Below are 23,921 nucleotides of genomic sequence, written 5' to 3'. Positions count from 1 at the left end.
ACTCTCTATTCTGTTCCATTGACCTGTGTATCTGTTTTTATGCTAGTACCATATTGTTTTGATTACAGTAGCTTTGTAGTATAGTTTTAGATGGGGATTGTGATTACCTCCAGCTTTGTTTTTCTTTCTCAAGATTGGATTTGGCTATTCAGGGTCTTTTCTTCTTTTTCATTTGTTATTTTGTTCATTTGGGTCCTCTCTCTTTTCTTTTTTTCTTGATGAGTCTAGCTAAATGTTTTCAATTTCATTTATCTTTTCAAAGAACCAGCTCTTAGTTTCATCAATCTTTTCTATTTTTTTTTATTTTTAGTCTATATTTCATTTATTTCCACTCTAATGTTTATTTCCTTTTTCTACTAACTTTGGGTTTTATTTGTTCTTTTTTTAGTTCCTTTAGGCATAGGATTAAATTATTTATTTGAGATTTTTCTTGTTTCTTGAAGCAGGCCTGTATCACTATAAACGTCCCTCTTAACACTGCTTTTGTGGCATCCATAGATTTTAGAATGTTGTGTTTATTTGTTTCAAAATTTTTTTTCCTAATTTATTCATTGGCCACTGGTTGTGGAGTAGCATGATGGTTAGTCTCCATGTGTTTGTGTTTCTTCAATTTGTCTTCTAGTAATTGATTTTACATTTGTTTTATACTGTTGTGGTTGGAAAACATGGTTTGCATGATTTCAATCTCTTAAATTTATTGAGACTTATTCCGCACCCTGAGACCATGCTCCATGTGCTCTTGAGATGGAATGTTCTGTATATATCTAATAAGTCAATCTGGTCTAGTGGGTCATTTAAGGCCAGTGTTTCCTTATTGATTTTCTGTCTGGATGATCTATCCATTGATGTAAGTGGGGTGTTAAAACCCCCTCCTGTTATAGTATTGCTGTCAGTTTCTCCTTTTGTGTCTCTTAATATTTGCTTTATATATTTAGGTACTGCTCTGTTGGGTACATAAATATTTGCAAATGTTATATCTTCTTGTTAAATTGATCCCTTTATCATTTTATAATTTCCTTTTTTTATCTCTTATTACAGTCTTTGTTATAAAGTCTATTTTTGATATAAATATTGCTTCCCCAGCTTTGTTTTTGTTTCCCTTTGCATAGAATATCTTTTTTCATTTCTTCAGTTTCAGTCTGTGTGTGTCCTTAGATCTGAAGTTAAGTCGCTTACAGGCAGCATACACATGGGTCTTGTTTCTGTTTTTGTTTTTTTAATCCCTTCGGCCACACTGTATCTTTTGATTGGAACATTTAGTCCATTTATACTTGAAGTAATTGTTGATATGTGTGTACTTATTGCCATTTTGTTGTTTTCTGGTTGTTTTTGTAGTTCTTCTCTGTTCTTTCTTCTCTTGCTCTCTTCCTTTGTGATTTGATGATGCTCTTTAGTTTTATGTTTGGATTCCTTTCCCTTTATTTTTTGTGTATCTATTTTTTCTATTTGTGTATCTATTTTGTGTATCTATTTTTGGTTTGGGGTTACCATGAGGTTCATATATAACAACCTATACATACAGCAATCTGTTTTAAGTTGGTGGTCACCTAAGTTTGAAAGCATTCTAAAAAACTACATTTTTGCTCTCCCTCTACCCATGTTTATGTTTTTGATGTTATGTTTTACATCTTTTTATTTTATATATCCTTTAATTATTGCAGATATCATTGATTTTACTACTTTTGTCTTCTAATCTTCACACTAGCATTATGAGTGGTTGATCCACTACCTTTCCTTTATATTTGCCTTTAGCAGCAAGATTATTTTTTTCTTTCATATATTTTCTTATTTCTAGTCATGGCCTTTTCTTTTCTACTTAAAGTAGTCCCTTTAATATTTCTTGTAGAGCCAATTTACTTATGATGAATTCCTTTAGCTTTTGCTTTTCTGGGAAACTGTTTATCAATTCTGATTGATAAATGTGCCGGGTAAAGTATCCTTGGTTGTGAGCTTTTTCCCTTCAGCACTTTGAATTTACCATGCCACTCTCTTCTGGCCTGCAAAGTTTCCGCTGAAAAATCAGCTGATAGTCTTATGGGAATTCCCTTACATGTAACTAATTACTTTTCTTTTTGGGGGGGGTGGAATTCTCTCTTTATCTTTAATTTTTGACATTTAATTATAATATGTTTTGGTGTAGACCTGTAGGTTTATTTTGTTTGGGACTCTCTGTGCTTCCTGAACCTGGATGTCTCTTTCCTTTCCCAGGTCAGGACATTTTCAACTATCATTTTTTAAATAAGTTTTCCAACACTTTCTCTCTTTCTTCTACTTATGCGACCCCTAAATATAATGTGAATGTTAGTATGCTTGATGTTGTTTCAGGGGGTTCTTGAACTGTCCTCAGTTGTTAATTTTTTCTCTTTTGTCATTCAATTTAGGCTGTTTCCATTACTCTGTCTTTCAGATTGCTGATCCATTTTTCTGTATCTTCTAATCTGTTGTTTATTCCCCCTAGTGTATTTTTCATTTCTGTTATGGTATTCTTCAGCTCTGATTGGTACTTTCTTTTATTTTCTATCTCTTTATTGAAGTTCTAAATGTGTTGTTGATCCATTGTTCTCACAGTTCGGTAGCCATGTTTATGACCATAACTTTGACCTCTTTATCAGACAGATTGTTTATCCCTGTTTGTTTAGTTCTTTTATGAGGTTTTATCTTGGTTTTTTGAATATAGTCCTCTGTCTCCTCATTTTGCCTACTTCTCTGTGATTGTTTTTATGTATTAGGCAGTTCAGCAACCTCTCCTGGTCTTGAAGAAGTGGCCTTATATAAGATGTCCTATGAGGCCTAGAAGTACAGTCCTCCCTAACCACCAGAGTCAGCTGCTACAGGGGTATCCCTCATGTGGGCATTGTGTACCATTCTGTTGCCTTGGGGCCACAATTGCTATGGATGTACTGCTGGGCAGGGCTGGCCCTTGCCCTGGCTGGATTGTGGCCTGAGGGTAACTGCTGCAGGCTTGCTGGTGGGCAAGATTAGGGTCTTGTAGGCTGCAAGGCCTGGCAGAGATGCAAGGTTGTGTAGAGCTCAGAGCAAGGCACACCCCTTTGCATTAATGATCTAGTAGGAGGGTTCCACAATGGTGCCCACCAGTGCCTGGATCAGTGTGGCAGAATGAGGTGGCAGAAATGACTGTCCCCAATGTCTTAGTCCTTGGGGAGAGGCCCTGCTGCCTCCTGCTTCTCCAGCAGACTCTCCAAGATTGGTAGGTAGGTATCTTCACTGTGGCCTATGCACTGTTCAATCTAGTGTTTTTGCTCTAGTTTCTGGGTCAAGTGAGTCTATGCATGAGCCCTTTGAGAGCAGTTTTGTTTGGTTTGTTTCCTATAATTATGTAGTTTTTCTGGACGTATTTTCTGTTGGTTTTCAAAGCCAGCTATTTTGGGGACTTGTCCCTCCTGTGCAATATCCAAGGGTTGGGTTGTCTGATGTGGAGCTTAAATCTCTCATTTTTTAGGGAAGAGTTCCATACCTTTTAGATTCTTCCTGACTGTGGAACTTCATGCCTCGGGTGTGGTTTTTTTCCTTATTGAGACTGTATCTCTGCCACTTCCACACACCTCGGTGCTTCCCCACGTTGTGGAAGCTCTCTGTTCATCTAGTTTCTAAGTCTTTAAGGAGCACTATTCCATATGTAGTTGTAGGTTTATTATGTCTATGGAAGAGTTGAGCTCAGGATTTTCCTACACTATCATCTTGAATGCTTAACCAAGTTTTAGTCTTATTATTAAACAAATGCCACCTAAGTTACTTATTTTGTAGTTTATCAGGAAGTATATGAAAGGTTATGATAATATAAATCTTTCTTTGTGGTGTAATAAAAAAAACTATCAGAAGCAGATTTAGGACTTTTTAAAGGATATCACATTGCATCATTACATTAATTAATGTAATGTAACCCCATTACACGGCATTAATGCTATTTCTTTCAGTGTGGTTATTTGTATCCCAGCTTCAGTGGAATTCTGTATTTGAACAAGGATTTATTTATATAAATGAGATCTTTTCTATTGTATAAATACAAATGATTTCATAGCTTAATAACTCAAAAGTCAGTTCAGATTTTCTTTCAGGTTTGTTTGCTTTGTGTAAGTTGTTTCTTGAGGGAAACTTAATTACCTATTGAAATTATTTTGCACATAAGTATTTTATTCCTGAAATGGTAAAGATGTGCCCTATGTTAACTGGAGTGAAAGGAAAAGAAAGCAGGGAATGTGGGGCTCATCCCACAGTAGATAAGATGGACAAGGACACATAAGTTTTTCAAAGTGTTCCTATTGCCAATGTTGTTTAAAACTGCTAAAAATGTTTTGTTGTAATATAGCAAGATATCAATGTTACTGTTCATATTTGTGGTTATTCTAGGCTATAAGAAGCAAATATATATATATTTACATATATATATATACATATATATATTATATATTCAGCTTAGAGCAAATAAGTCTAAAATTTTAATAATTTAAATTTTTTACTTCATCTTCATCCCTATGGAAGATACATCAGCTTTTCAGATTGCTGAGAGCTAAGTTAAATCAAGTTAGGTTTAGGAATCTGTCATTCATCTTGTTCATTCATGATTTTCCAAGTGTAAGTAGACTTCATTAACTGGTACTGTGAGTTCTCCCAATCCAGATCTATACACTAAGAATTATTTCAGAAAAAAACTTCACTAGATAAGGTTAAGTACCATCAAATAAATTCAGTCAGCATGGTTTTTATTTATTTGTATATATAACTGGTTAAATTACTACTTAAACATATATAGGAGGCTAGTCCTCCTTCTGTAGCTCCCTTCTCAACATGCAGTTTGCTTGTAATTTTTAGGTTAGTCTCCAGCTGCTCCTGCCTGAGGGTAGCATCGAGGCTGCACATTAAATTTCCCACCTGCTTCCAATCTTTTGAGCTTTATCTGTGCCGTTAAAACTTGTAACTATTTTTTACATTAATTATTACTCCCGAAAGTTAATTAAAGAGCGACAGCTGAAGGAAAGAACTCAACTGACTGATTGAGAGGAAATGTCTTTAAAGTGTCAGAGTAGAGTACTCTAATGGAATTCAGGAATTTTTGTCTTCGGGTTTAATTTTACAGTTAAATTCCTCTAGGATTCAGTCTGTACACTTTCTTTAACTGTAAAATGCTAGGCAGTTTCTTTTCACAAAATTCATTAATTCTTCATATGACAACTAATTGGTAATCTTGTTTTATCAAAATTACCAGACCTTCAAAGTCATCTGGTTGCCCCTACCGCTAGGGTGGAACTCAAGTCTGTAATACGGGAATTACTTTTTAATATATCATCTGAAAAACATTGTTAGTCTAAACAAATGAATGAGTCAACAATGTGGAAGATTTTAATTGAAATTTTCTATATTCATAAGTCACTTATATGATTGTCCATAAAAATGAATTACATTTTAAATCTGGTTTATTTATAGATCTAAAACTATTACCTCTGTTTTTGTATAGGCAGTCTGCCCCCAGTAGAGTAATGCTTTGTATATAAAATGGCGAGTATCATTTCTGGATAAATTTAATCAGAAGGCTAAAGTGAAGGAATAGTCATAAATAAAAGATATTCTTGAATGAAAAATATATGATAATTTTCAAGCATAATATGCATTTAAGTTATAAAATCAACATATTAATAGTACAAGTCCTAAGGTACAAATAGCCCATTTTAAACTGACCTTCATTGTAACTAAAAATCAAAGACTTATCCTATCATCTGAATTAGTACCTAATCTGTAGACTTAAACTTGATCAGTATTCATGTATTAAACTGACTTTTTGACCCACAGAGTACTAACATTGAGAGCAGTACCCCAATTACCAACCAGAAGGCCTGCATGGCTCCTCTTTACTTGACAGTCTGGTTTAGTTCTTCAGTACAATTTGAGTTAGGCCACACTTGTCTATCTTCAAAGAAAAACATGGATTGGGGAAAAAAGGAAACTCTGTTTTTACATTGGGGCAATATAGCTCTAGACTCCAAAACTGAAGGGAAAAACTTGTTAGCTCCAACTTTTATAGATTTAGTCACTTTCTGGTTAGACTTCCAACATGTTCCTAAATTTCAGTCTTTCCTCAATCAGCTTTAAAGGTAGATTTTCTAGTTTAAAGTAATGGTTACTTTCATGTAGTTTTCTTGGTCCTTCTTGCCTGCTTCTGTACTTCTTTAAGAATAGCATTTTTTTTTCATCCTTAGTGCACTCTTGGTTTTCAAAATACTTTTACTTAAATTTCTATGAAAATCTCTATTTTTCTGAGAAATAGTTTGGTTAAAAGAAAGAATGATAGTGTTAAAGGCTATAATTTAGTAGATAACATAATATTGACAAAGCAAATGTTTTTCCTTAGTAGGAAAATGTTATCTTGTAAAGGACAGTAAGACTATAAATTATGCCTTTTTTCATATGATATGTGCAGTCAGAATTATTTCCTGATGTTTTTTTAAACTATTTTTACAGTCCCAGTGGGTCTTTGTTATCTTGCTTGGAGCAGGTTAAAACATACCTGCTTACTGACGGAACATGCAAGTGTGGCTTGGAATGTCCTCTTATTCTTCCCAAGGTAACCATTTCACAATAGATCTATTGGCAGTGCTATATTTTTTTAGGTGTTTCATGTATTTGTTTTTCTCATTTGGCATTTCATTTTTATATTACTTCTCCAATCATATATGCACTTTAAAGTCTTTATCTAATTAGATACCTTTGCATACGTTCTGGAATGCTTAAAATTGTAGGAAATATTTCAAGTCCTGGTCATGTTCAAAAGTGACAAACCTATATTCATATTAAGTATTTCATCAGAATCTCTTAAGCACCTTTTTATTTGAGCTATACACATGCTCATTGTTTAATAGTGCATTTCCCCCTACTATAACTATTCAATCTACGATATGATTTTTTTGCACTGGTGTTGATAAATCTGCCACAAATATATCTAAAATCACAAGGCTGAACCCTCTGAGCCAAAAGTAAAGCTGTTTTAGTCCTTTGCAAGGTAAAAAATACAGTTATTTTAAATAATAAAATATTTTAGAATAGCATAGAAACAGGTCACTGTTCTCTGAATATCTATTATGTGCTAATCTTAGAACTAAAGTTTAATGGACAGCTTTTCCTTTTATTTGTGTCACCACATTCACCCCCAAAAAAGCATTTGAAATAGCCTGTAAGTATATACACAATATGTAATAAGATTTTTTTTAAAAAATAGAGTAATAGACGTTTTAAATCCATGAAAAAGTAATATTAATACAGTAATAAAATAAAGCCAAAGAAAAAGTAAGCATGTAGAAATGTCAGTTCTTAGAGGTTTTTAAATGTACCATAATCTGTTTTTGTACTGTTATAACATTGGGAAGTATCTAAAATTGCAAACATTATCGGGTATTATAACTTTCCATACATTTATCTTGATTTGATTGTCTTATTTTCATTATTTATTTTGTCAGTAAAATACAAGAGTTCATCAGAAGTATTTATTATACTATATATAAAGTTGTTTTCTTAAATTTAAAAACTTGAGTTGGTTTTATTCAAATTTATGGTTTAATCTATGCAAAACTTTTCTTATAACAAGAGAATTTTTTTTAATTTAGTGTTTTCACAGACATATTCTAAACAGAGAATTTTTTTTTCCAGGTGTTTAATTTTGATCCTGGAGCTGCTGTGAAACAGAGAACTGCAGAAGATGTTAAAGCAGATGAAGATGTCACAAAGCTATGCATACATAAAAGAAAAATCATTGCAGTGGCCACACTTCACAAAAGCATGGAAGCCCCACATCCTTCTCTGGTGCTCACCAGTCCCGGGGGAGGAACAAGTATGTAATGTGGTGAAAGGTTTAGAAATTTTTCTCCCCATCTTCTCTCCTGAGGAATCACTGGATATCACTTAGCCAAACATTTTCTGAGTCCCCTTTTTAAAACACGCAGAATGCTTTTAAAGTTGCATGTTTTATCATTTTTTGACAAATAGCAAATTAGTCTGAAAAATTCCTATGAAGTTATCTCCCCAGGTTTCCTATTTAAATCATTGAGTTAACTGAGCAGAATAAACACCAATTAACACATACAAATGCTATGCAAGTACACAGAGCTGAGCTAACAAATGAAAAAGTATCATTGATTTTTAGGAAACAAATGTAACATTTCTCCTAGAGTTGGTTTGGATGTGTGGTATCAAGTCCTCAAACAGAACCAGCAATATTGTCCAGAGCTAACAGCGTTATTCTTTTTTTTTAAAGATTTTATTTATTTATTTGAAAGAGAGAGTATGTGTGCACACGCATGGGGGGGGCGGGGAGGGGGACAGAGGGAGAAGCAGACTCCCTGCTGAGCAGCAAGTAGGGCTCATTCCCAGAGTCCTGGGGTCATGACCTGAGCTAAAGGCAGATGCTTAACTGACTGAGGCATGCAGGTGCCCCCAATGTTATTCTTTCAGACACTTAGTAGCTATTTCTTGAACACCTACTAAGAGAAATCACCTGATCAAGAACTTTTCATACCTCCACCACACACACACACACACACACACACATGCTTTTATTTTTTAAAAATTTCAAAGCTGCAGAAAAATTACATAACAGTTCACTGAGCACCCAAGTACCCTTCATTTAGATTTGACAATTAACATTTTGTGGCAAAAGTTGCAAATATTATGACAGTTCATCCCTAAATATGTCAGCACACATTGATGTTCACCTATAGAAACCACAATCTAATTATCATATTCAAAATTTAGCACTTATTATCTAAAAAGCAGTGTATAGGGTTGCCTGGGTAGCTTGGTTGGTTAAGCATCTGCCTTCAGTTCAGGTCATAATCCCAGGGTCCTCAGATCTAGCCCTGTATCGGGCTCTCTGCTCAGTGGGAAGTCTGCTTCTTCCTCTCCAACTCCCCCTGCTTGTGTTCTCTCTCTCACTGTCTCTGTCTCTGTCAAATAAATAAGGTCTTTAAAAATAATAATAATAATAATAATATACAGTGGATATGATTAGAAAGTAGTTGTCCTAATAATATCCAATTATCTCAGTGGTCCTAATAAATTCTAATTGTCCTAATAATTTCTTCAATTCTTAAACCCAGGATGCAATCGAAGATCATACACTGCACTAAACTGTTATACTTCTTTAATCTGCACCAATTCCCCAGTCTCCTAAAATCTATTTTTGAAGAGTCTAATTCAACTTTACAGATATTCCTCAGTTTGGATTTGCCTGATTATTTCTTCATATTTATTTATACTCAGGTTAAACACAGTTTAGTGGAATATTGCATGGGTGATGTTATATCATTAGGAGATACAGAATATCAATTTATCCCATGTTGATGACATTAAGCTTGAGTGCTTGGTAAAGTTATGTATATCCAATTTCTCCATTGTTAAGGTAACTTTTCCCTTTATAACTAATCTGTAATTTGTGGTAAATTTTCCCTTTTAACTAATCTGTAATCTGTAAAAAATATGTATATAATTTTTTACATTTAAGATGTAAAAAATACTTTGAGACCCAGAAACTTTTTGTGTGAATTAGGATGTGAGCTCTCTCCAAAATATTAGAGTCAACTTAACAGTTGAGTAATAATTCAAGATAAAATATGGCTGAGCACCAAAGCATTTGTTTATGAAGAATAAGCGATTCTGTTCTCAGAGTTCTGAAAAATAGGAACAATGAATATAACTTGTAATGATCAGAGGAGGTTTTACGGTAGACCTCAGATTTGAACCAGCCCCGGAAAATAGTAAGATTTGGACATCTGAGGGGAATAAGAAAATTCTTATTCAGTATGAGTATAGCATAATTAAGAGATGATGTGGAAACTCATCTGAATTGAGTGAAAGATTAAATTTGCATAGGTAAGTTGAGGCCAAATTACTACCAGCTTTAGATACAAAGAGGAGCAGTTGTGACATCATACAGGTAATTAAAGAGTCACACTTAGAACTCATGTGAAGAGAGCAGGAAGAGACAAATTTGGCAGTTATTAACAGAGAACTCCTCTTCAATAACCTTCCAAACTTTGAACTTTAACAGGAATGATCAGAAAAATTTCTCCACTAAGGTATGTTAAAAAAAATTTTTTTTTAGGGAATTTTTCTTTTTCTTTTAATGAGCTACATTTTTTAAAATTCAAAGATATTGCAACAATTTAAAGACATATTTAATAGTAATAAATTCTCTGAAATTTATCATTATCTTGCCACCTTGATAAAACTATGTTTTCGTTTTGCATATTACCTTGCATATATCTGCTACCATTCTCATATCACATTATATCAATTTTACCTCTTTCTACAAAGTCTCCCTTGTCACTTTTTTAATGACCCTAGCAGAATCTTGATCTAGGTCCTTTGTCATACCCTATACATACAAGTTTCATTATTGAAATTAAAGGTAAATCTTTAACCAGTATAGGTATAAGAGGTATATCTCCATCCCCTTTTAAAATCATATGCTTTATTGGATTAATCGCTATCCTTTTACTAGCTTCAGACATAGCATTTATTTTAATTTCCTAATATTCAACTGTATTATAGGGTTGGTATTTAAATAAAAGTTAAGGAGACTCAAGTAGTACTTTTCACTCCTCTTCATTTTACATATATGAGGATATATTCAGTTTCTGTCTCTTATTTTGAAAGGTCTTCTATTGAAAGCACTTGATAAGTGCCCAGCATTTCCGTTTGCCAACTCTTGTAATACTTCAGTTGCTAAGTATAACACAACATCAGCATGACTTTTGTTTGTTTATTCAGTATTCCTATCACTTTAAAGATGGTAACTATTTTTCCCCAGGTATGGGAGAAATCCTTTCCAAACCACAGCTGTTTTCTAAATTCTGTTGAATATAAGAATGCCAGTGTCTGTATTTTTAAACATTGAACTGTACGTAATTATAGAAATAACCAAAAAAAGACATAACTCAGTGGTTTTGTTACTAATAAGGATACAGTTCATCACATAATAATGCTAATGATGTTAATATAGACAACTGTGCTCTCACTAGATGCTAGGTGCAATGCCCCAAATATTTTCCATATATTATTTCTTTAACTATAAACTTTAAAGTTCTGTCTTTAACAAGAAAATAAGTTCAGTTGGGTTTATCTTCTGCAATTCTCTTGTATCATTGGTTCTCAACTTTTCATATATTATGTGCAGAAACCAAATATCTTTATATTTGCAGATATCAAATAATCTTTACTGTGCCAGAAACAGAAAGCCCACTTTTCCAAGAAGAATATATATTCACTTCATTCTCTAATTTCTTTAATGCAACCTACCTAGACTTCTGTATACCTCAGGTTGAGAACCACTGTCTTAGAAATTGTATGAGGGGTGCCCGGGTGGCTCAGTGGGTTAAGACTCTACCTTCAGCTCAGGTCATGATCTCAGAGTCCTGAGATCAAGCCCCACATCTGGCTCTCTGCTCAGCAGAGAGCCTGCTTCCCTCTCTCTCTCTCTCTGCCTACCTGTGATCTCTCTCTCTCTCTCTCTCTCTCTGTCAAATAAATAAATAAATAAAAATCTTTAAAAAAATTGTAATGATACAATTTTACCTGTATACTGTCTAGCAGGTAGGAGAACTATATTTATCTTAAGTGTGTGATTATCCATTTAAGTAAATATACCTCTGATTCCAAGTGAACCCAAGTATACTTGCTAATATATTGCTAGCCTCAGAATTGGGGTGGCCAATATATAGTATAAATAGTACCACTTTCATCACCTGTGCCTGTAATGGACTCACTGACATTTTCTCACAGAGCCCAGCCAGGGTGCAACATCCTTTGGACCTAGCTCACTAAGCAGCCACCACCAGTTGATGGGAATTGGCATATGAAGCTGATTTTATTTGCCATCTGTTTTAGAAGGCACAACTTTGTAAATTGTTAAACATCCTCAGGGGCTAAAAAACTTAAACCTAGAATTCTGACATGATAGAATGAAAATTCTGTATGATGAGCAGGCTTGCTTTTGTTGCCTATATTCTGTCCGATCTCCAAAAGAACTGAAGGGATTCCAAAAAGCCAGGGAGGGAGCAATGCTTGCTATAAAAAGAGAATACTCAGTTGGAACGCAGTAGTGAAGATTTTAGCATTCTGAGTAAATTTTGCATAGGAATTCTGTCCTAATAAAAGAATCACAGTCTTTTACCTAAGTTGGTTGTTACCTAAGGCTGTTTTTACAATAATGGCTTATCAAGGGCAAAGGAATTGCAATATTCTAGATCTGTTATAATTTTGTTACAATATTGCTACAGACTTGAAGAAGCTAAACATGATTGCAGTATCACTGCACTTAGCTGTTGTTTGTTATCATTCCCATTTTAAAAGATTCAAAATCCCATTCACTTAATTCACGAAAGTTAAGGCTCTTTTGCTCTCACAGTGAGAATGTTGAGATAAGGAAGAGTTTTCTTTGCTGTCCTGAGCAAGTTTTAGTAAGGTAACAGAAAGATGCATAGGGTAACAAATTTTCTGGTGAAAATAGCAATGCAATACACAACTAACAAATCACTAAATACTACACCAAAAACCAGTGGACTGTATGTTGGCTAATCAAATTTAAATATTTTTAAAAAGCAATGTATTTAAATTACAAGAAAATATGCCATACAGATTATAATTTTCTTTTTCTTTTTTTTATGTATTTATTTGACACAGAGAGAGACATAGTGAGCGAGGGAACATAAGCATGATGGGTGAGAGAGGGAGAAGCAGACTCCCCACTGAGCGGGGAGCCTGATGCAGGACTCGATCCCAGGACCCTGGAATCATGACCTGAGCCAAAGGCAGTCACTTAATGACTGAGCCACTCAGGAACCCCAGATTATAATTTTCTATTGTAAGCATGTTCTTAAAAAATTCAAATCCGACAGGATAGTAACATCACCATTTCCATAGAGGCTGTCAATCTTGATTTTTCACATTATAAATATTAGAATGGCTAATATGAGTATATACTGATTCAAATCCCCATCCTTTCTCAACTGATAAAAAGTAAACAAACATAATGACCAGTTATTGAGAACTTTTGGTCAACTGAGAGAGAATAATGTGTGTTTTTTCCATCGAAGTTTACTCTAGAGCACAGAACTTTTTTTTTTAATTGCATAGAGTCACAGCTTCTGTTTGCAAATTTCTATTCCAGATGCCTTCCCTTCCTCAGTTCCTCCTTTCCTTCCCTCCACCCATGCCAACACAAAAGAACTGAGACCACTAACAGAATTTTTGTTTGTCTTTCACATCAGATGCAACTCCAGTAGTACCTTCACGGGCAGCAACTCCAAGATCCGTAAGAAATAAGTCGCATGAAGGAATTACAAATTCTGTAATGCCTGAATGTAAGAATCCTTTCAAGTTAATGATTGGATCATCAAATGCCATGGGAAGGCTATATGTACAAGAATTGCCTGGAAGCCAGCAACAAGAACTCCACCCCGTCTACCCCCGGCAGAGATTGGGCAGCAGTGAACACGGACAGAAATCTCCATTCCGTGGCAGCCATGGAGGCCTACCCAGCCCAGCATCGTCAGGTTCCCAGATATATGGAGATGGCTCAATCTCTCCAAGGACTGACCCACTAGGAAGCCCAGATGTTTTCACAAGAAGTAATCCTGGTTTTCATGGAGCTCCCAATTCTAGTCCTATTCACTTGAGTAGGACTCCTCTTTCTCCACCGTCGGTAATGCTACATGGTTCTCCTGTACAGTCATCCTGTGCAATGGCTGGAAGGACTAATATACCTCTTTCCCCAACCTTGACTACAAAGAGTCCAGTAATGAAAAAACCAATGTGTAATTTTTCAACTAATATGGAAATACCACGAGCAATGTTCCACCACAAACCACCCCAAGGCCCACCTCCCCCTCCTCCACCTTCTTGTGCTCTTCAGAAAAAGCCATTAACATCCGAGAAAGATCCACTTGGCATTCTTGACCCTATTCCTAGTAAACCAGTGAATCAGAACCCTGTTATCATTAATCCAACTAGTTTCCATTCAAATGTCCACTCTCAGGTACCTGTGATGAATGTAAGCATGCCTCCTGCTGTTGTTCCTTTGCCAAGTAATCTCCCTTTGCCAACCGTAAAACCTGGTCATATGAATCATGGGAGTCACATACAAAGAGTTCAGCATTCAGCTTCAACCTCCCTGTCCCCTTCTCCAGTGACATCCCCAGTGCACATGATGGGGACTGGAATTGGAAGGATTGAGGCATCGCCCCAAAGATCACGCTCATCTTCCACATCATCAGATCACGGAAATTTCATGATGCCACCTCTAGGACCCCAGGCCACTTGTAGTGGTATTAAGGTTCCACCCAGGTCACCAAGGTCAACGATAGGGTCCCCAAGGCCATCAATGCCATCAAGCCCTTCTACCAAGTCCGATGGACATCATCAGTACAAGGATATCCCTAACCCATTAATTGCTGGAATGAGTAATGTACTAAATACCCCAAGCAGTGCAGCTTTTCCTACTGCATCTGCAGGAAGTGGTTCTGTAAAGAGTCAGCCTGGTTTGCTGGGAATGCCTTTAAATCAGATCTTGAACCAGCACAATGCTGCCTCCTTTCCAGCAAGTAGTTTACTCTCAGCAGCAGCCAAAGCACAGCTAGCAAATCAAAACAAACTTGCTGGTAACAACTGTAGCAGCAGTAGCAATTCTGGAGCTGTTGCTGGCAGTGGCAACACTGAAGGACATAGCACTTTAAACACCATGTTCCCTCCTACTGCCAACATGCTTCTCCCGACAGGAGAAGGGCAAAGTGGTCGAGCAGCACTAAGAGATAAGCTGATGTCTCAGCAAAAAGACTCATTGCGGAAAAGAAAACAGCCACCTACCACAGTGTTGAGTTTGCTCAGACAGTCTCAAATGGATAGTTCTGCAGTTCCTAAACCTGGACCCGACTTGCTAAGAAAGCAGGGTCAGGGTTCCTTTCCCATCAGTTCAATGTCTCAGTTACTACAGTCTATGAGTTGTCAAAGCTCTCACTTGAGTAGCAATAGTACCCCGGGTTGTGGGGGCTCAAATACTGCTTTGCCTTGCTCTGCTAACCAGCTGCATTTTACAGATCCCAATATGAACTCCAGTGCTCTTCAGAATTCACTGACACAGACCATACCTTTGAGAGGGGAAGCCGTGCACTGCCACAATGCAAACACTAACTTTGTTCACAGTAACAGTCCAGTCCCAAACCACCATCTTGCAGGTTTAATAAATCAGATTCAGGCTAGCGGGAACTGTGGGATGCTCAGTCAGTCGGGCATGGCTTTAGGAAATTCATTACATCCCAATCCACCTCAGTCAAGAATTTCAACGTCCTCCACTCCAGTGATACCAAACAGCATTGTTAGCAGCTATAATCAAACAAGTTCTGAAGCAGGTATGGTTTTATTAGAAAAAAGTACCCCAAGGTACTAAACTTTTCTACTTTTTTTAAAATTTGTACCAAAATATTTATTATGATAAGAAATGATCCTTTCCCTGTTGTGAAATTGTCATCATTTCTTTAGTATTTATAATTTTATTTACAGAATGCTAGGGATTTGTCTATTAGAAAAAAAGAACAAGCAAGGGGATTCCATATGTTTCCGTTATTTGTTGTCGATCTGTGTCATTTTGAATTTTGTTTGACTTTCAGTTGGTTTTATAACCATTGGACTCTAAACTGCAAAAGAAGCCATAGAAGGCAGGGTTTCCTGGTTCGTGAGACATGTACTTACTTGGTCTATGCCAACACAAAAGTCGTTTCCCCTAGCTTTTGTTTGTATTCAGGTAAATGACGCTCATCTTGGAAAACCCAAAAAGGCAAAAATAAATGGATTTTTTTTGTTCTTGCTGCTGACCAGAAATAGGTGAATGGATAGGAAAAGGTAACTAGAAGTTTTATGAAGTAGAAAGCTGCCTTCTAATGTGTTCTCTTATCCTAGTTTGCTATCCTTTATTATTATTTGTTTGAGAAAATTCAAAAGTGGATATTGGCTCCTCCCTTTTAAAAAAGGTAATAATTTAAGTTTTCTAATAAAAAAAAGGCTTGAAAACCTGATTTCCAGAATTTTTGATCTTGAAATTGTTTTATAGTTTTCTTGTAGAAGTTAACCATTATTTTTACCGTTGACATTAAGGTTTTGAACCCAAATTTATTCTATCTCTTCATCTGCTATAATGAAGGAGACAAATTTATTTAAAAGTAGACACATTAGAATGAACTGTGTTTTGTGCAATAGAGTTACCAGAAATTGTTATAAAAATCAGTAAAGAAGCACTAAAGAGGTGAATTCATCGAGACATCAGAAAATCTGACCATGAAAAGAGTAGAAAGAATACCCAAAACCCAACACTAAGGATTTTCTGAGAGGTTTATAGGAAATGACAGGGAGGAAACAAAAGATAATGATAGAGACAGTATTACTCAGATATGAAAACAGTGGGCTTTGCAGACCAGATGGCTACTGGAGATGAGGAAATTGCTGAGGCTTTTACTAATAAGCTATTTTGTAGATATGTATAGACTGTAATATACCATCATGCTGGAAAAGCATTAGAACCCACAAGCCTGTGTTGCTGATAGTAAAATCCAGTGTTTTCCTTCCTGGTGTCACTACTTAAACCTGCCATCCTCCACAACTTGTGTTATGTTTTATGTCTGGATGTCAGTGTTTCCTGAAGAACTGCTCGTTGATCCTCTTGTGTGAAAAACAATATATGGTGGAGAAGATAATCGAAATGATTAGTGCCTTCTTGATATTCTTAATCTAAAGAATCTCATGAAACTATTTTCTATGTGTTTAACAGGATCCTTGTTCCAAAGGGGCTTCCAACTTTTCAATGACTCATGTTCTTTTTCAAATAATTCCACACAAGTGAAAATTTAATCTTACGCTTTTAGAAGATTAAAGCCACCTAAAATCCATAACTATTTTAAGATACACCGTATTTATTAAGCATGCCTTCAGTCGTTTAGATGAGACATTGTTAGTCTCCTTGTATTATATATCTTTACATAATTGATACCCCTTACCTCAACTTACTTTGTTTCAGGTCTGAGTTCATATTGCAAAGTGTATATATTTTATTAATGATGTATTTCAATTTATCCATAATGGAAAAGACCAACACTTATTTATATTTTTGTTTCTTCTGAATGTTAAGTTTATAGACTTATTTTATGTAGTCTTGGACATGTATTTTCTTGTTCCATGAACCTCTGTAAAGCATCAGATCTGGATTGCCAGCGCTGGGAGTGTAAAACACACAGGTTGAAATTTATTAATATTAGAAGAGTGTTAGCATAGAAATAGATAAATGGGACAAAAATAAATGTCTAGTAATGATATGGATGCGACCAATCCTGTGTAAGCTAACAGAAAGCATTTCCTTGACAAAAATCTAGGTCAGTAAGAATTTTTAAAATATGAAACCTAATAAAATTAAATACTAATTAATGTACGTAGATCTGATGTGCAGTGGGTTGTGAAAATGGGTAGATTTACTAATTAATGTAACTCTTTTGATGAGTTGAATATTTAAGAGGTCTCTAATGCCATGTTTCTTTTTGATACACAGTAAACTGTGTCAGCTAAATGTACTGTCATTATAATTGCTTAGCCTAAATATTTATTTACTCTGACACTTATTCATCCATCAGATAAGTACCAAGGCTAGTCATGAAGAGTGAGCTAGCTGATGGCAGTCACAGCTATCTCTGTAAGTTCAGCTAGGTATTCCTAGCATACCAGTAAGACATCAGAAGAAAAATGCATTTTATTCTTAAAATGTTGCTTATAGATATCAAGTACCTAGTATGTGCCAGCTTATTTACCTATATTATTTCTGATTTGTGTAGTTTCCCAAAGTATACGGTATTATTGCCCCCATTTTAGAAATGAGCAACTGAGGATCGGAGAACGTAAATAACTGTCCGAGACTATGCGTAACTAAGTTAAGATTTGAACTCAGGTTCATCTGATTCTAAAATCCATTTTCTTCCAAGCTGTGTAAGTTCTTCATCTAAAATATTGAGTAGTCAAAAATGCTGTTTTCACTGACAAAATCTTTAAAAATACCCAACAGGTCAGGAATTAAAGCACATCAGTGTATATTAAAAGCCACGTTTGTAAATTTTGATGCACTTTTAGACAAAAGTTATTTTTGCCTTCTCTCTGGACTCTGGTATCATAGTGTATAATGAGATTGGGATATTTGTATCAACACAGATGAAATATCCAAACTTATCAAGAGAACTGCCCCTCATTTGTGAGTCACATTTGGTGACCTTTTTATTAATGGATTTTATCACTTCTTTTAATCAGATCAGAATGTGTTTCCTAGTGAGTGATATGTCAGTAGATCTTTGAAGGAGGCAACTATGCAGGTACTAGTTCTGCCCTTCCAAGCATGATAACACAATGAGGGGGAAAGAGCCCCACAAGAACATGGTCCTGCTCTTCTCTGTGGTGACGGAGCCTGGACAGAACTCAAGCGACCGGCTCAATCCAGTGCCTTTTCCCACTCTCCTAAACAGCTCAAAATTGTTACAGTAAGGCTTCAATTAAGAGAAGAAATCACCTGCTCTGAGAACACTTAATTTGATTGGTAATTTATTTTCAGAAACGTCTTCTAAAGAGTTTTTCTATTATAAACAATCCAAACACTGATTTTTTTTTAAGGCCTATATGTGAATTCCATGGGACATACTTAAAAATGTATTACATCTCAAATATGGGAATTGGAGGCAGAGGTAGTAAAAAAAAAAAAGAAGAAAAAATCGGATAAAAAAATATAAAATGCTGAGAAAATCTTTCTAAAATTTAAGACTATACAAGGCTTTATTAATTCTATTTGGTGTTTTGAAATTGCCTTCCCATGAAAGCTCTCTGAACACTTTGCATTGTAACATTTACAGGTTTCTATTAACTTTTTGGACCTCAAATTACAAGTAAAGTTTAATATTTCCATGTAACAGATTTAGAAAATGACCGATAGGATACTTGCTGACATTCCTCAAGTTGTAAAGCAAAGCTCTGATGGATCTGGCAACCAAACCCCAAAGTTCCTGAGTCTCAGTCCAAACATTCAAACTGCTGAATGCAGGTATGTTCTGAAATCCATCAGTAGTGTACATTTAAAGCAACTTTCCATTTACGAAGAGAGCCACGTTTTAGCATTTCAATGGTTCCAGCACGTGTCCTGTGGTGATTTGGTTTAGGGAGGAATCCAGAAGCAAGTGCCCTTGCCTGGCAAATTTTACCAGGCCCGTGCCTCCTGCCTGCTGCCCACTTGCTGGCCAGAGAACAAAACCACGCATGCCAGGAACCCTGGCCTCTGACAAGGACCGAGTTCTGTCAGTGTCCATGTGGCCTGTGGTTTTTCACAATTTTCGAAGAACCAAAAAAGATTTAGACGACTTTGCTCACCAACTTAATAACTAAACCTCACCTTCTCTATGGTGATAATCATGAAGTACAGCTTTTTCACTTTAAACCCCTTTTATATTCTTTTATTTTTTCTAATAAAAAATATTTAATCAACTCTTCTAACCACATGAAAATAGAATCCTCTGAAGAGGCAGAGCATGAATTTGTACCAGAAGAGAAAATAATTCAAACATTGATTTGCCTTAACTCTTAAAGAGATATATTGACTAACAAGAATATAAATAAACCTATGAATAAATATATGCTCATGGATATTTATAAATTTTTTTAAAACTTTGGAAAAGAACGTGTTTTTCTTTCAGCGCAGAATACATTTGATTGAAACTCAGTACAGCTATTAATATGGTAGGTATAAGAAAATGAAATAGAGACCACAAAAAACACTTTGGATAAAAGACTGCAAAGTAATGAGCTTGGTTTTTTGTTCTATGTATTTATTCTCAGAACATGCCAGTAAAAATAAGTTAATAAACAATAAATAAATAAATAAATAAAGGGAAATTGTCATTCCCTACTTTTGAAGCTACAGGTGCAAAAAGATTATGGGATTAAAAATGATCAAGGATGGATTATACTGTATAAGTTAGCCGTCTCAGGATATGGGAAGTTTGTGTAGAAGAAATTTCTTAGTCTTACAGGGAATAATGCAGAGGGGAGAAGGGCAAAGGCTCCTTTAAGGTTGTGACTGAATAAATAATAGTTGCTATTAAAAGTATTTCCACCCACATTTTTAAATACTTAGATTTTATCCCTCATCTGATGCACAAGGCTTCTAGGTTCAGAGTTGCCTTCTGCTCTGTTTTTTAACCAAATACCAAAACTCTATTAAATTCTTGATTGTGTGATAAAAATCTATGTCTGTTCTTTCAGTTAAGTTTTTGCAATATGAGCCATGTCTTCTTTGCTGTAAGATATTTTCACAACAATGTCTTGCTGTTTAAGAAGGTTTCCTATGATCAGGGTTACACCCCTTGTTTTGTTTACATATTCCAGGTTTAATGTTTCCTTGTGAACAAAAGGAGTTGAAATATGTTTGACTTTAGACACGGAGTCTGTATAATCAAAGGTGAAAACAGAACCCAGAGTGGTGTGATATGTTTGCTGATTCAATGATCTATTCTGTACCTTTCAAGAAATAAATTGCCCCAGTGTGCACATTGGGAGAATTTTATTCCATTGCAATACACTGAACTCACTTAATGAAGTCACTAGAAATTCTTGAGTTCTCTAGGACATGCCTAAACTACTATTTACTAAAATCAAGTGGTCCGAAAACATTGACGCAGCTTTAAAAGTACCCAAACTCTAGGCAGTAAGTGTTAACTCTACAAGAATTTCACTCATTAAAATTATGCTTAAAAATATTTCTGTGGTATCATCAAAACATTTCATTTCTACATGCAGGTAGTACTGGATAAATAAAATCGTAGAGCTCGTCCTTTATAGGAACTTATATCAAACACATTAATGCCAGTCAAGCAAAGAATAGAGTAAACATTATTTTGTAAGAATTATACTTCTTGAAAATTCAAAGCAACAACTCACCTTCTTACAGATTAAAAATGGAACTAAGTAACAGCAGTCTGAAGGAGTTGCTGAGGTACTCTTAGGGGAGAGCTGCTCCAGGAAATTTCAGAGTATCTGTCCAAGACCCATGCGTACAGGTATAAGGGAGTATATTTATCACAGAGGCCCTAGAGCTGGACTCTTGTGCTGCACAACTCCACAGGACACCTCTCATACTAGATAACCTGATAGATATGTTTCCTGGACCACAACTCCATAGAATCTTCCCCACAGTTGAGCAACCCAGAGGTCTGGTTCTAAAGCAATGTTTTTCAATCTTTTGGTACTGCCTTCTACAGTGAGAAATTAACTTGCATTATAATCCACTAGATGCATGTTTTTAATACAAAACAAGTTTCCTTAAAAAAAACTCTTATCATATGTGATGCACTCTGATCTTTTTGATCCCATTCTGTCTTATCCTGTCTTACTCTATTTTCTTTCTCTGAAACAGTCATGACCCACTGAAATGATTTTATTACCCACTAATGGAACATGACCCAGCACTCATACATAACAGCTTACACAAAATAATACCCTAGTTATACAATGTATTCTTTTATTTTTTTATTTCATTGATCAAAATATAATCATTGGACCATGCTAAATTGGTTTTGCAGACCCAAATAGGTCTAATTTGTCTTAAAATATTCCTGAGATAATTAACTCAGCAAATATTTGTTGAGTACCTAGTATGTGCTAAGCACTGTTTTAGCACTACAGATAAAGTATACAATGGAAGAATACAAAGTTAACTGTATTTATAACTCAGAAACTCAGTTTGCTCTGCTCGTTAAACAAAATAAGGAGCTAGAACTTCCGAATGGAATATTGAAGCATTTTACCTGTGACTCTACCCCCATATTCAGACAGCAGATATCCCAACAAGCAAGGGATTTAACCTCATTTCTCAATATTTGTTTCCTTAAATACATATTTTTTAAAACGTTATAGGAAGCATTTGTAAGAAAATCCAAAACTGGGTTGAATAAACAATGGAAAATCTCAAGCATTTTTGCATTTATTCTAACAGTTTTCAGAGTGATTCTAAGTGTTAAGAAGGGAAACAAATGATCAGTAGCAAAAAAAAAAAAACAAAAAACAAAAAAAAAAAAACACATCTCTCTCTTTTTTTTTTGTCTGACTCCATTAGCACCACAAGACTGATCTTGATGATGAAACAGATATATTCCAGTATTCAAGCTGCATCCCTTCCACTGGTTTTTCTCCTTCCCAGAGGGTTTGCCCTCTTAATGGTGGAGAGCATTTTCTAAGATGCTACTATCAATCCCCTCCCCCTCTTCTCTTTGAGTGCTTTGGTTTGGGGTCCCTCCCCCCTTCCTTTTAGGAAACAAATAGCCACTAGTCCCTAGGTCTTCCTGCCTACTTCTGGTAAAGAAATGCTAGGAATTTACCTGAGGATAGAAATCGATGTATTTTTGTACATACATATACCATGCCATTAAAATAACGTCTTGTTGGAAGATCTAGACTTCGCATACAAGTTATCTTTCTATTTATTTTTTTAAATCAATCCTTTAAGTATAGAGGAGAAGATTTTACTATTTCCATGGGATTGAAGAGTGAATTATATTTATTAGACTCACTAGGGCATGATGTTTTCTCTTGCTTCTACAAGCATTCATTTTTATTAAGGATTACCATTGACCTTGTTTGCATTTAAAGTACACTTGGCAAAGCAAATGATAAAGGTCAAATGGTGAAAGCATATCTTTTTTTTGACTCATTTCTTAGTTCTTGAATTTTTTATGGATAAAAATTAGTATTGGGGCATATTAACTTAGAATTTGGGCATATTGACTTAGAAAAAAAGTTTTCTAACATAAAGTAATATTTATTCTAAATTAGAAATATAGATCAAACTGGTATAATGACTTTTTTAAAAAAACATATTTGTTCATTTGCCATCTCTGCACATGCAGAGATGTGTACAACAATATTAATACTTCAGAGCTGACCAAGAAGTGTTTAGCATAACATAAACACGACTTTTCTTAAAGAATATCAGTAACAAGGAAGAGAAATAAATCTAAAATGGTAGATATTACCTTTATTTTTAAAAGCAAAATTTTTTTTAATGAAGCAAGAAAAGACCTTAAGAATGAAACTAGTAATTGTAGGAAAATATCCTCTCAAAATCCTAAGAAAAAAATTTACTGGTGCTATTTAAGTATGTACAGACATACACACACACACACACACACATCATAAATTACATGTGGGGACAGAGTACCGTTTATATCTAGAAATTTACCCCACTGGACAAGCTACCACTGCCGTTGCCTGATTGTCCTGGTTTACTTCAGTCTCCGATTGGGTGTGTGGGCACGTGATCTCACGCCAGGAAAGTTTGAGTGGCTTTCCAATCTTATCTCCTACTTCATTAAAAACAACAGACAATGAGAAAGAGAAATTATGCCAGTTCATGGTGCTGCTGGCTGGTGTAAAATAGTCATTTTTTCCAATTAAACGACTTCTCCAGCTTACTAACTTGTTCCAGGCTCCAGCTGCCTTTTAGTTGTTTAACTGCTAAATGTTTAGTGAATAGTTTGTTTAAAAAAAAAAAAAGAAAAGAAAAGAAAACGAAAAAACTTAGCTGTCCCTTCCATTAGTTTAAGCACTAAACATCTTGGCTAGGGAAAATATTTCAGCTTTAAGAAAACATTTTTCCCCACATGCTTCAAGAGACCATATGGTTTTTATGCAGAGCTATGAAGTAGTTTTGCCAGAGAGTGCCTATGCAAGATTAAGTGGCTCAGAAATAAGTAAGCTCCAATTTTGCTCCAAATATAAAAATTCAAGGTCCTCTTTGGATGACCCCAAGCATGACTGAGTGACTTGAAGAACTCAGTGTACTTGGGGATGGACCTTTT

The 23,921-nt window shown here is 35.3% G+C and overlaps 1 protein-coding gene across 2 annotated transcripts in view; it reads left to right on the top strand.

The window, feature by feature from the left end:
* Window positions 1–23,921, top strand: part of LOC111148967 (methyl-CpG binding domain protein 5) — a 205,030-nt gene that overhangs the window by 145,725 nt on the left and 35,384 nt on the right. For both annotated transcript variants that reach the window (XM_022505930.1, XM_022505853.1), the window contains exons 5-7: window positions 6,475–6,577; window positions 7,657–7,837; window positions 13,272–15,407. In XM_022505930.1, the coding sequence (XP_022361638.1) occupies window positions 6,475–6,577; window positions 7,657–7,837; window positions 13,272–15,407 (2,420 nt within the window). The remainder of the gene's footprint in view (window positions 1–6,474; window positions 6,578–7,656; window positions 7,838–13,271; window positions 15,408–23,921) is intronic.

This window comes from Enhydra lutris, unplaced genomic scaffold, assembly GCF_002288905.1.
Source record: "Enhydra lutris kenyoni isolate GAN:26980312 unplaced genomic scaffold, ASM228890v2 scaffoldscaffold1, whole genome shotgun sequence".
Taxonomy (NCBI): domain Eukaryota; kingdom Metazoa; phylum Chordata; class Mammalia; order Carnivora; family Mustelidae; genus Enhydra; species Enhydra lutris.
The sequence above is the reverse complement of the archived record's forward strand: the minus strand, read 5'-3'. Positions and strand labels throughout refer to the sequence as shown.